This window comes from Heloderma suspectum, chromosome 2 (assembly GCF_057233095.1).
Source record: "Heloderma suspectum isolate Gila_16-S chromosome 2, 16-S_ref, whole genome shotgun sequence".
Taxonomy (NCBI): Eukaryota; Metazoa; Chordata; class Lepidosauria; order Squamata; family Helodermatidae; genus Heloderma; species Heloderma suspectum.
Window position 1 is genome coordinate 282,039,989 of NC_139459.1, and position 13,693 is coordinate 282,053,681.

At 44.2% G+C, this 13,693-nt stretch overlaps 1 protein-coding gene across 1 annotated transcript in view; it reads right to left on the bottom strand.

Moving 5' to 3' along the window:
• Nucleotides 1-13,693, bottom strand: part of CACNA2D2 (calcium voltage-gated channel auxiliary subunit alpha2delta 2) — an 806,035-nt gene that overhangs the window by 152,213 nt on the left and 640,129 nt on the right. Inside the window, exons 7-8 of the mRNA XM_084839654.1 lie at nucleotides 7,263-7,394; nucleotides 5,754-5,811 (exon numbers count right to left, since the gene is read on the bottom strand). Of these exons, the coding sequence (XP_084695780.1) occupies nucleotides 5,754-5,811; nucleotides 7,263-7,394 (190 nt within the window). The remainder of the gene's footprint in view (nucleotides 1-5,753; nucleotides 5,812-7,262; nucleotides 7,395-13,693) is intronic.

A 13,693-nucleotide genomic window follows, 5' to 3' on the forward strand; every position in this document is an offset into this window, starting at 1 on the left:
AATCAGACTCAAACCTAGCAGCAGTGCAGTAATTTAAAATACAGATTTAAAACAGCAAAGCTAAAAGTCTAGTTCATGAGAGTAACCTGTAGCTGCATAGTAAGCTTGGAACAAACCATCTTACATTCCACTCTCACAGCTAAATGATCATATCAGCCTATGTATAAGTTTTCTTTCCATCATTAACTAAGCATGTCCCCACAGAGAAGCTGAGCAATAAATAGGCTGTGGTTGACCAAATTATTTGCTGTCACCTAGAGCACCTCCAAGGACAATGTTGATAAAACTAGCCTTGTGATTCCTTAAAATATCTGTATTGCATTGTGTCAGAACAGAGACCCTCAAAACAGAGGCTGCAATATCCCATCTTTGCTAAGGTTCTTTAAGAAAATCTGTAGGAAGTCGCTGCTCTACAAATAACCATATGAGATGTCTTCAGTTAGAAGAATGACACATAAAATGAAACAAAGCCGACAGTGAAAGGAAAGGGCTGGAAGGTATTTATTTACGGTTCCTAGGCAGCAGCTTTTCAAGGCAATTTCTAAAGTGTGCTCTTAAGAGAAAGAAGATTTAAACAAGGGAACTTCCACTGCTTGGAGAAGAACAATCTAATTTGGTGCTTTACAATATACGTGTGCGATATAAGAAGTGTTGCATTTGTGTGGCTGCCTACAGATTATCTAGGGTGAACTAAGAACATAAGTGCCTGTTGAATCAGACCAAAGGTTTATCTAGTCTAGCATCCTGTTTCCCACAGTGGCCAACCAGATGCCCCTGGGAAGCCCACAACGATGAAGGCAATACCACCCTCCCATCTGTGTTTCCATCAACTCTTATTCAGAAGCATGGTGCCTCTGATCCTGGAGGTAGCATATAGTCCTCATTACTAGTAGCCATTGATTTGTCTTTAAGCAGATAGACACACAAAGCACAAAAAACCCACGTGCTCATATGCAGATTACACTCCTAAAACAAATCTAGTGTGCGTGAGAGAGAGAGAGAGAGAGAGCGAGAGCGAGAGAGAGAGAGTTTCTCTTATATGGCTTAGCCTGCAAATTAATTTCTTGGCTTTTCCTTATGGACCATGGCTAGGAGACTTCTGCTCAAGACGATGGGCAGTTCTTGCCAGTCAAGGTTTGCAATGTTGACACTGATGTACTACTGGCCTCTGACTCACTATTAATGGGCCAATTTTCACATATTGGCAATGGTGCAGGATATATTTTCTTGTGGCTTCTTTCCACATTCTTTCAATACATAAAGGAACCATTTGTTTATTTATTTAAAACGTTTATATTCTGCCTAACAAATTTCATGGCAGCTTACAAAAGGGAAAAGGGTGTATATACAATACAATAAAATACACACACACACAACACTAAAAGCACTATTATTATGCATATCTGTGTGGCCAATTATGTGGTTCCTTCCTGCACAACAGTTGCCTGAGGGCCACATTCCCAAAGTAGTGTGGGACAAAATCAAAGCAGGGACATTTTCATGTGCCTTCCAGTAAGGGAAAATTGGCCTTTGACCACTAAATACTTAGATAAGCATTTTATATATTTTACAGTTTTATCTTATATTTTATACAGTTTGACTGGGTTCATTTTCTCTCATGTTCATATAATTTCAGGTCCCATATGCTGAGATAATTTGAAAATCAGGCTGGATGCGATTCCAAGAAGAATGACTTTTACCTGGTCTCATTTTGGACAGAAACTAAACTGTTGTGAAATTTCAGCAATAATTCTTTGTAGGGTCAGATGTAATGATCCAGCTGCTAATAGAAAGATTGCCTTTTCAGGTGATGTGTAGAGGTACCTTCTCAAGACCTCTCTGCCTGGAGCCTGCGCTTTCAACTCCACCACCCTGCTGCTGCATTAATGCACATGCAGAATGAAAAAGATCAGACCCGCATTGCACAGCAGAGAGAGTCTTATCCATCCTGCAGGCAGCCCTGTGGTGACTGTGCTTTGTCTGTCTCCAGATAAGCGGGGACCTGAAGTTTAAAGGACAGACTTGAAACGGAGCTGCTGCTGTTTATGCAAATGAAGGCTATTAAAAAGGAAGGAAGGAAGGAAGGAAGGAAGAAAACCATCTCTGACTCAGATATTTTCCCCCTTTGCTGCCCAGCCAGGGCTTCCTGCTCAAGATGTGCCCCCCACTCCCGCATGGCTGGTAAATACTTGTTTGAACAAGGAATGCAGCCTGTCAGGTGAGAGAAAATGCAGGTAACAAAAGGAAAGTCATTCACCCCATGGGGGAGAAACAGAGAGACCTGTCTTGGACACAGGCAAAAAATCAAGCGTGAAAAGAAGGATGTTTGACTACAATCTAAAAGTGGCATGTTGTAAAGCAAAGGTACCGTCATTTCTATAATTTCCCCTGCACACACACACTGTAGGAAGCCAGAGCTGTTCTGCCGATTTACAAGAGCTCCAAAACAAAGGGAGGAAAATTAAATCCTAAGTACTCTGCACTTGCACAGGCATAATAATTAGTGCTGCCAACCCAGTGCCTTTTACCTGGACAAATCATAACTGATTCAATCATGCTTAACTTGGTGTGTGGCTAAATGGATGCTTGCAGCTTTCACATAAATGCAGCTTGTTGTTGTGTGAAGCATTTATCTCTCTGTCCTTCTGGATCTGATTCTTGGGAGTCATTTGTTTTTTGTTTTTTCTCCCCCGACCTCCAACACAAAAAGCAGATAGCTCTACCAAAGCTGTCTCTGAATAAGGACTAAATGTACAGCTGCAGCTTCAGTGGGAGGGTGGAGGATCCCTGCCCCATTTATCTGTATCTAAGGTTATAATCTATCTATCTATCTATCTATCTATCTATCTATCTATCTATCTATCTATCCATCCCTCCCTTCTCCAGATACGCAAAGGGAGGGAGGGAGGGGGAGAAGCAGACGAGTGCCACAGCTTGGATGCCCCTGCCTGTGTTATTGTATCCATTTTCCAATGGCAACGATGTGTGAAATGAAAATTGGACAGAGCTGGCTGCTCACAGACCTGGAATTTCATACAGACTGGTTGAGGGAAGAGTGTGGGGGTTGGAAGCAGAGACACAGAGGAGATGTCAGGGATGGGAGGGAAAGGCAGAGAGTTTGCTGGATGGCTGCATGCACCCATAGCCTGGGCAAATCCCGCTCTGGTTTAATAGACCCTTGCAGTGGCACTGCCGGGCATACTTTGCTCATTTACATTTCATTACTCAGAATGCTCTGTTAGTTCATCATAGTTGAGACAATTTACAGGAACAGAAAGCCTGAAGACAAACTTGAAGGTGCTCAGGAGTCTCCACCCCTCCCCCGCCCACACACGCCTTTTGCTAAGTTCCAACAGCCTGTCTGCCATTTTACAAACACCTCACAGCAGTCAAGCACAGGATAATCTGCCCCTGTGCACGACAGATTCTCTGCCTCATGCGTGACATGTACTCTGTCATTCCTGTTCTCACTCTCACACACGTTCCTTATCTCACAAGCCATGGGGCTAAGGCAGGGATGAAGAGATGGCAATGATTCTATAGACAATGGTTGTCCTTCCCCCTCATTCTTACCTCTCTTACCATACCCAGGGGGGTGGCAATATTGGAAAGGGCAGTCTAATCCACACAGAACCCCTCTCTTGCCTGCTCCTGACAGAGTTCTCCTCCTGCAGCAGTACTACTGAATATTCTTTTAGGCTGCTCCCAGCTCCGTAATTCCATAAAATCACAAAGGTCTCATTTGGATGTCATGGTAGACCAGGAATCCTGACTTAATCAGCCATGATGCCCCCGCTTCACTCCTTCCCTCACACAATCAGGTAAATAACAACCTGGAAAAGGGTAGCTTCTTAACCATAATCCTGGGTTAGGGTGTAATGCAAAGCTATCCCTTCCTGGTTTCTTTAGGGAGAAGCAAAGCAGGAGCAACTGGGCTACGTGCACCAGCTCAGTGCTTGTTCACATTCAACACATTAAGCCAGCATTCTTGGCTTAATGTGTTGTCCAAATGTTGACAAACACATGATTATATCATGACCTCTGGTTTTAGAATTTTCTTTACAACTACATTGGTGTGATTGTGGAGAAAAAGGGTGAGCATCTCAAGAGAACTTGAAGACAAAATTGTAGCATGTGCTCAATACTCAGAAACCCAAACACTGACATAGGCAGTTAGATGCCATTCCTGCTTCTTTTGGAAAGCTGAACAAAGACAGATTAATGGGACCTTGCCCATTTCTGACAGATATGCATGCATGATTATTTTCTTTGACACACTACTTTGAGGGCCCATTCAGACAATCATTTCTTTGCATAATGAATATATGAACATATTGCTCATTTGTTGCAGGGCATCCAGAGGTTTTTCACTCTAGGTAGCACTTTTATTGCATTTTTGTAGCACACAAACGACAATATATTGTTGCTGAGAAAATGCAATGCGCCCACTCCAAGTGAATGCTGTCATTGCTAATGCAATCGTTACGTTAAAACGATTACGTTAAAAGTGGTTGCCCGAGTGTCACAGACACCTATTTGTAGTGACGTAATTCTGCCACTCTCTCAGTTCACGTGTTCCGCTCTGTGACCTTTCCCCCTCCGTTCTTTGCTGTTTCATGAGCCAGAGGGCTCACCCACATATGTGCTGTGATTTAGCACTGATGTATGTTAGCCTCCCCTCCCTTCCAAGTTCCTCCAGTGGCTGTGCATTCCTCTTCACCTGTGCTGGATCACAGAACCCTACGAGCTTTGTTTCCTAAGGTGAATAGCAGCAACAGAGTTCTTCCTCCATGGCAAGGCTTTTTCCCTACTGTGAGGCTGTTGCTTCTATTGCCTGGTGCCCTCCCAGATGTTTTGGACTACAATTCGCATAAGCCCCAGCCAGCATGGCCAGTTGTAGAATGTGTGGACCTGATATCAGATTATGGGAGAATATTGTGCAATTGGAAGTGTTGTTGGGATAACCACTGATTGATCACCTGGGTAAACCTTAATAATGTATACAGTTCGACCTAGTGGGTTCCAGACACAGGGCTCCTAGCACTAACAATCAAAAGGCATGGTGCAGCTATTTCTTCCTTAACTGATTTGTTTCCTGTAAGAAAAAAGACGAAAGAAGAAGCGATGGGAAAACACACAAAGGCGAAGGTGAGAAATTGAAGATGACACTGTCTGCACAGCCCCCTTGTGAAATTCCATGAATGAGGCTGGGCAACTGCATAACAAAAGCCTCATCTGGAAACACCCCTGGGCAATACAGGAGGGCGCATGATGCTGTTTATGCTAAAGCAGATCTTAACTCAACCCTGGCAGTGAGAGAGTAAGAGATTTCCTGGAAGTCCCAAGAAAGCTAAGCTGAACTTCCCCAAGGAAGAACAAGATAGGGATGGGAGACAAATTCACTGGGTTTGCATGAATGCACACAAAAATGCATACAAATTTTCATGCCAATTTGTAAAAAATTCTCAAAGTTTGAGACAAACCGAACATCAAACTGGAAAAATTCTCAAAGTTCAGGACAAACCAAACTTAAGATGAGAAAAATTATAAACTAAGAGAGACTGAAATTGATAGATTTGTCCATCCCTAGAACAATATACAACTATAAATAAGGACACGGGAGATGTGCTTGACTGTAAATTTTTGATGCAGGCCCACTGCTAACAACTCTGAGGCTAAGGTGTGCCACTGTTCCTCGGGTATACAATTTAGTGCCCACCTGTTCCAGTTTGGCACTTTTACTTTCCACTTACCATGGCCTTCGTCGGACATCGTACAGGTCAATCTTATTGGGTGCCCTCCAAGGTGTGGCTGCAATGACAACGGGAAATAACAGCTGTGATATTTTTGTAAGCACAGAAGATGTTGATACAAATATATATGTGCCTTACTTGTTAAGATTTATACTTTAGTTTTTCCTTCCTCTGAGAAACTCAGGGGGTTGGACTCGATGATCTTGTACGCCCCTTCCAACCCTATGATTCTATGACTTCTATGACTCCTCAGAGCACCATTCTCAGATTAGGCTGAGAAAGAATGGCTTGCCCAAAGCCAATGTGTGTTATCACGAATATCATTCTAGGCCCAGGTTTATCAGATCCCATCCCTAAACCTTCTATTCATGACCTACCTTGCAGGGTTATTGTACACAGGAATGAGAGAAAGATGGTAAGAAATGGAGCAAATTAAAAATGTTAGGAGGTTGGTGAAGAGCAGTGGGGAAAATAAAGGACTGAGGACAGTTGCAATACTGAAGAGGAGCCAAAACAGGGTGAAGGCAGGTGGCAAGACAGAGAAAAGGGGAAGAGAGCAAAGAGCTGAGCGTAGAAAGAAAAGCAAGGATGTTGCACAGTTTCCTGCTAAGAGGCACTCAACACATAGCTTTAAGCGCACAGAGCTGGGAGTTAGCTTCAAGGTGGGCATCAGTGACCACCGCTAGGCACCTCGTACTTTGGTAGGCCCTCCCCAGCAGGCTTACCAGGCAGCTGAACCAGCATCAGATGGACAGCAGTGGTAGGAATGTTTGAATGCACTGAGTACCTGGCCAGGTTTAGGGAAGAAACCATTCTCAGAAGCTTTTTGCTTTCTGGAAGTCAAATGTCCTTCTTCAGGGGCAATCGGCAACCTGCGAAGGTGAACTGTTTTATGGGAATAAAAATGGCAGTTCCCACGCAGCCAGCCAGGTGGTCAGTGTACCAGAGCCCTGCATTTTTTTCAAAGGGGGGCCAGGAAAAAGAAATTAAAGGGGCGCCTAGGTCAGGCAGGCATCAGTGGTGGGCCCTGTTGAGACCTTGGTACTGCCCAAGGATGTCAGGCCCTGCTGCTAGACCCGTTATCTCATTGCTTACATCAGCCTAGCTCTTAGGATCAGCAAAATGCTAAGCTGGTTGGTGGACAGGACGAAGACCAATGGTCCTTTTTCTCAACAAACTGCAATCACATCTGCCAGGTAGCCCATACTGTGAAATCCTGGATAGAAAGAGAGGGCAGGAAAGGAAGGGATGTGCAGCCATCATTATCGTCCATCTAAAGATGCTCTTGGCAGTGCTAGTACTGGACCTCATTGCACCAGTCTTAATAGGACCAATCTTTAACAATAATGGCACAGGACAAGTGGGAAAAGTGTTCATTTCTACTGTGAATTACTGAGAATTACGCTACTGTCCCTACTACATCAGGCACACCTTCTCCTTCAAATCATGTGTCACTGCTCAAATCCATAATTGCTTACTTCCCACCTTTCACTTTTGAATGGGACAAACCTGGGTAGAAGCGTGTCACACCTGTGGCACTACCAAAGACCTGCCACAGCAGAGATGGGTCTTCTTTTCGGTTTTCAACAAATACGTCCTCCAGGGCTTCAGTCCAGTTTAGCTCATTGAGGATTACAGTGGCTGTAAGAGACAGAGATGGAACAAATTTGGAGACCAAAAGGTGGATGTGATCATTCACTGTCATTTAAAAAACATAGGATGCTCCCATGAAAATATTTAGACACAGTGGTGCTGACCTCTATCCACATAACCCCGTTAGTAGAGCTGTGAAGACTGACACTAGCTGAGGAATTGTTGTGGACAATACACGGCATCCCTTGTTGGGCTGATCGTCATCAGTTCCATCACTTGAAGGAGCTGCACAGGGAACGTATCTGGTGTGTTCATGACCACTCCCTCAGTTTTTATTTATTTATTGCCATTGTACCCTTGCCTTCCTATAAAATATGTCTAAGGTGGATACTGACAGTAAAATCCACAATAAAAAATGAAATATAACAATATAAAACCATCTAAAAATCAAATAAGAGTATATCAATACAGCAGCCAGTTAAAAGGCATTAAATAAAAATACAGGTTAAAACACAGAGTAGCGGAGAAAACAAATCAGCTCTGTAGGCCAAATGCCTGCTTAAATAAATGCAGGTTTTGCCTACTGGGTGGAAGATCATGCTATTATCTTGATAATATCTTCATTAATACCACCTATAAATGTGTTTACATGACCAAACAGCAGCCCATTAATTTAAAAACCACAGTTGGGCAATATTTTTTATTAGGACTAACCAAACTTCCACAAAAATATGCAAGCTTTCAAATTCTCTGGAACTCTTCATCAGGGTAGAGAGTGCAAAAAGCACGGGGGGGGGGGGAGAAACAGACATTCCAAAAATTGGGTGAGATGTGATAGCCATGTGGTCTACAATTTAGATAGACCCAGCCTCGAAATGGAGAATGGCAAAGTGAATGAATGAGTCAGTGGCAGGTGTTTTAGGTATCAGATTACACCTAGCTATGCATTTTGGGAGAGAGGCGCAGAAAACCATTTCTGAAATCACAAAGTCTGCTGACTCTGTAACTCTGAACTGCCTCTTGCTTTGAGCGAAACACCATTGCTACTCCTCTCTCCCAAAATGCACTGCTAGGTGTAATCTGATACCTGCAATGCTTACCATGGACTCATTCATTCAGTCCTAATAAAGGTATTGCCCGACTGTGGATTTTGATTTTTTTTTCTCATGGACCAGCATGGCTATCTTTGCCATTTTATTTATTTACAGTAGTGATAACTGGATAACTATGTGCAGGACATAACGTTATAAGACATGGATGGTATAAATCATATCATCATTTGACCCATCAGATTCAATAAATAGTATAGAAAAACATCCTAAATAAATCTATATGACTTCTCTCTAGACTAGAATAAAACTAAATTGATGGTATTTTATTCATTCTTTAGTGTCAAAATGGAGGTAACTGTAAAAACAAGAAGAGCATTTACAAAATTAGATCAGTGGATCTGCCTTCTTTTGTGGCAAGTGATGTGTTATATACACAGATAAATGAACAGGGAAAAGTGGAGTCCATCCACGTCATTTGTACCCATGATTAGGAAGCTGAACTCAGTCTTACCACCCAGACTTGAAGATTAATTTGGAGCTCTTCCTTTACAACTTGCAGATACACACTCAGTGGCTTGCTCTGCTCATGTCAAGCCTGTCCACAGCCAGACACAGCACAGACACACGTGACTGGATGGAAATTTTATTCCAGGCTCAAAGAAAATCAAAGCCTCCTGAAGAATAGGAATCAACACACCATGAAGCACATTTGTCCCCCTGGCCACGTGCAGCAGATGGGAAAGAAATTGCCTGCATCCCCTTTAGGAACCACATCCAAGCTTCTCCCCTATAAGCCAGTTCCAAAGAGACACCAAATGAGGGGCGGGGGGAAGACCCTACTGGGGTTGGTCCCATTCTGCATTCATGGTGGCTTCGTGTCTAATGCAAAAGCAATTAAGACGCCGGCAAACAGAGGTTTTAAATTATTCAGCTATTAAGGAAAGTAATAAGCTCAGAGGAGCCTGACTGTGATTAATCAGCTGGGGCCAGGATTTAAGGAATGTTCGGAAGTACAGGCATTTGGTTACTTGTCGCCGCCAGTCTGTTCTTTTTCTCTTTTTTTAAAAAAATGACACCCCCAACTCCGCAAGAAGCCTCTAATATCAGCACTCAAGGGGAGAGAATCAAATGGAGAGGAATTTCTCGAAAACTGTAGACTCAGCTGAGGTGGGGGAAGATGGTTTTGGAGTGCAGTGGTGGTGTGAGCCCCACAGATCATCAGCATTCCAGTCAGTCTCTCATATTCACTTTGAAGATCACATGTTGTCCTCCTGTAGAAGATTTCAGAGCGTTCTAAGAATAGTCCAGAAACACACTTGACAGGTTTCATCAGCTGAATTGTCATAATTTCTTAGTCAAGAAAAATGGAACATCTAGGCAGGCTCAGAGATGGGTCCAAGGTATCACAGAGAAGCATCACAGTGTGTGCTACCAGATCCTGGAGATGTCTAAGGTGACAGACACAAGAGACTATGTCATGCCTTTGTCAGCTCATACTAATAACAGCTCCTTCCCTTCTAGACCTTTGGAAATGCTCCCAGCTCAGATAAAATAACCAATTCCCCGCCTCCCTTTGCAGCTCCTGTGGGGAAATGCTTGAGTTTTGTCGTGAATGAACTCTGGCCCGATGTCTTTCATGTTCTCATACATATATCAGTCCTTCCCTGTGGCTTTCCCAGCAGCTGTATCCATTATCATGCACACATATTTCCGAGATTGCAAAGTAGGGATGTCAGAGAATTCAGCCACGGATCTCGGTGAAGCCGAATGCCAGTGCATTCGGGCCCCTGAAATCTGTGGCGGAACAAAGCCCTTCGCCCCCCCGCCCCGTGAAAGGTGCACGAAACAGGACACCTACCTGCTGCTGTTCGCACTGCTTTGCGAATGGTGGCCGCGGCTGCCATTCGCTTTTTCATTAGAACCGTGATAGGCTACGTAAATACTTACATAGCCTATCATGGCTAATGCAGGGACGCCATTTGCGTCCCTGCGGAAACCGTGATAGGCTGCGTAAGTATTTACATAGCCTATCACAGCAAAAAAAAAAGGGAACGCAAATGGCGGTGGCTACGGCGGCTGCCATTTGCGTTCCCTTTTTTTTGGCCATGATAGGCTATGTAAATATTTACGCAGCCTATTACGGCAAAAGAGAGGAGCGCAAATGGTGTAGTGGCTGCCATTTGCGCCCATCTCTTTTGCCATAATATGCTACGTAAATATTTACGTAGCCTATCACGGCCAAAAAAAAAGGGGAACGCAAATGGCGGCCGCTGTAGCCGCCATTTGCGTTCCCTTTTTTTTGCCGTGATAGGCTATGTAAATATTTACGTAGCCTATCACGGCAAAATACAGGGACGCAAATGGCGGCTATGGCAGCCGCCATTTGCATCCCTGTGCAGGCTGCCCAGCGGCCGGATGTCTGGCTGAGGGCGGCCCCGGCCGGTGGCTCCACAGAATCGCCGCGGAGTGGAGCTGGCTGGAGACAATTTCGGGTGGAGGGACGGAGCGCCTCCCCCGCACCGCGAATGTCACCCTTCGAAAAGGTAAGTGACTTTTGTACATCCCTATTGCAAAGGCACCCCTCTGTATGCCCAAATGAGATCACTCTCCCCACAGAAGGGGGAAAGGATGTGACCTTCTCCCTTCAGTGCTTGGAACATGACTCAGAAGAGATTTCACAAAGCTCACAAGCCTGCCAGAATGTTAACACAAAACATGGAAATGCTCTTTTCACTAGCCACTGCCACAGAGTTTATACCCAGAACTGGAGTGTGGTAATATCTGAAAATGGGCAAGCACCCCACACTGTCCAACTCTGAACATAGCTTTTGACAGTGGCTTAGGAATGGTGGATGTTAAACCAAGTGGCAAAAACACAAACGTAGTGCTGGGGGAATGTGATGGGATGGGTGGGGGATATTGGTGCTATGCAAAGGCTAACTAAATGGTTATTATTTCATGTGCTCCTAAATGCAGGCATTGCTTAGGTAATGTGCTACTGTGTTTGTGTTCAGTGGATAAGAGAACTACACTTCCTAATGGAAGCAAGCCAAGATTACCATGCAGCACAATGGATTGGAGTGCAAAGCTGAGATCCAACTAAATTAGCTACAACCTGTTAATGTTATCGCTCAGCTCACTCAGCTCGGTTTCCACTCCAAAGATGGACTACCAGCCTGATGGGTCCTGCCTTTCTAGTTGCTACAGAACTACATGGGCACAATCTCATTCCTTCACAGACAGCTGGGCTTTTTCCCTATGGCAAATCTTTATTCCACACTTTCACAGTGAGCCAGTTCCATGAACAAGGGAGAAATACATTTCTGTGGAGTTCCCATAGCTTGAGGACAATTTGGTATTCTTTTCCCAATTGTTTCTAGAAAAGTTTTACACATAACTCTTTCAACTCTTTCTAATCATTTTGTGATTGGTCAGATATAATAAACATTGTGAGATCCTTTCAAGAATCTCGTATAGTAGTTTATTATCCAAGAAAAACAACAACAACAACATCTGTGTGGACAAAAAAGAATTTTTCATCTCCAGCATGTTTCTGCCATCAGTCGATGTTGTCTGATCCCCAGAGTTTGTTTATGCTGCTGCTGTTTTTAATAAGGTAGCTGTTTGTTTGAAATTAATGTTGAGTTTTATGATGTTGTAAGCTGCTTTGTGGGCCCAATATGGGACAGAAAAGCAGCACTGAAAGATTTATGAGAAATAAATGCCTAAGGCTTTCCAAACTGAAGATAAACTCCATCTTGGCTGACTCAACAAGGACTGAGCTGAAGAGAGGGGTGGTGTCAAGGTTCAGCATAGTCGGGCACTTGCTGAGGGCCCTCACTCCAGAAGGGGGCCCACTGACGAGAGCTCCTCCTCTTCACCACTGCAACCTGCTTGTTCGCCAGCCTCTTGCTCTGGCCCAGGCAACGGTGGTGGTGAGGAGGAGAAGGAGCAGCGGGTGTCACGGCCTGTTTGCACCCTGGCTCTCTGCTTGGCAAGCAAGCAAAGGATAGCAATAATGCAGAGCAGCAGCAGCAGGCGACAATGGCGGTGAAAAGGCAGACTCAGTAAGGGAGAGGGAAATTAAGGGTGTCTTGCCCAAGGTCCCCCCAAAACCTGGAGTCAGCGCTGCTGAACACTTTGGTTTGTTGGTCCTGTGTAAATTGGGATCGGAAGAAGGCAGCAACAACAAGGCTTCCATACAGCATACTAGGTCGGGTATCCAGTGGGACACTTGGCCCTTTCTGTGAGCAGAAGCCTCAATGGGTAGCCAGTGACCTCTATCCAGGCATCGTTCCTCCAGTAATACGAACTGCAGATCCTTAACGTAAGTTTGACTGAAGCAGAGGGTGCAAGAGAGCTTATTACAAAGATACTGTCCTCACAGGCTGTGGGTGGAACTAAGCGAACAGTAAAGCAGCTCCTGAACAAAACAAAAGCAGACTGGATCACAGTGAATAATGAAAATGCTCTTAGGGCCAGTCGCTTTCAAATGTCAGTGCTGTCAAGAGGATGGATTTGTGGAGAGGGTGACGGTTGCCCAATAGGATTCTTTCACACAGCCGGGGAGCTTGCGGCTTGCTGCAGGAGCTTGAGTGTATGAATTGAAAGCATTACATGTAGTGGGTGTCATCAATCCTATCTGCTTCTTTGAGAGTTGACGCGTGGAGGGCTTAGTCTCTGAGTGCAATGGATTCCTCCTGTATTTCAAAGTGTGTGTTCATGTGTGTGTTGAGGGACACTTCTGCGCTTACACCCCCATTGCACATACATGGGAAGCCTGCTTATGCGGGAGTGCTGAGTGTGCATCAGAGCACCCACAGAGCTTTAGGCTGGGGGCACAGTCCTTACTTATGGGACATCATGTTGTTTCTCATTCAAAACCCCATGTGAAATGGCTTCTTTGACTCTGGGTTAGCCTTTATTTCAGGCTGCTGAAATAAAGGGCATGATATTGCATTATGTATTTTGAGAAACAGTGTATGATCTCTGGTATATATTTAGCTCTTCCAGAAATTCTTCCTGCAGCAACCTCTCCTCTATTGAACTCTGTTATCCTTACTACCCTTTGATCAAAACCCTAAGGATCATTACAGACCACATACTTGGCCAGATGACAAATGAATCACACACCCATTTTTGTTTTAATTCTACTTTGAAAAGAAATAACTAATAATTTCCTTCTGATTACCAAGACAATTCTAATAAATGTCAGGGGTAGATGGATGGATTGGGTGTGTTTGTTTTCATGTTCAGGTTTGGGTCAGATTCCTGGTGATAATGTTTACAGATAAC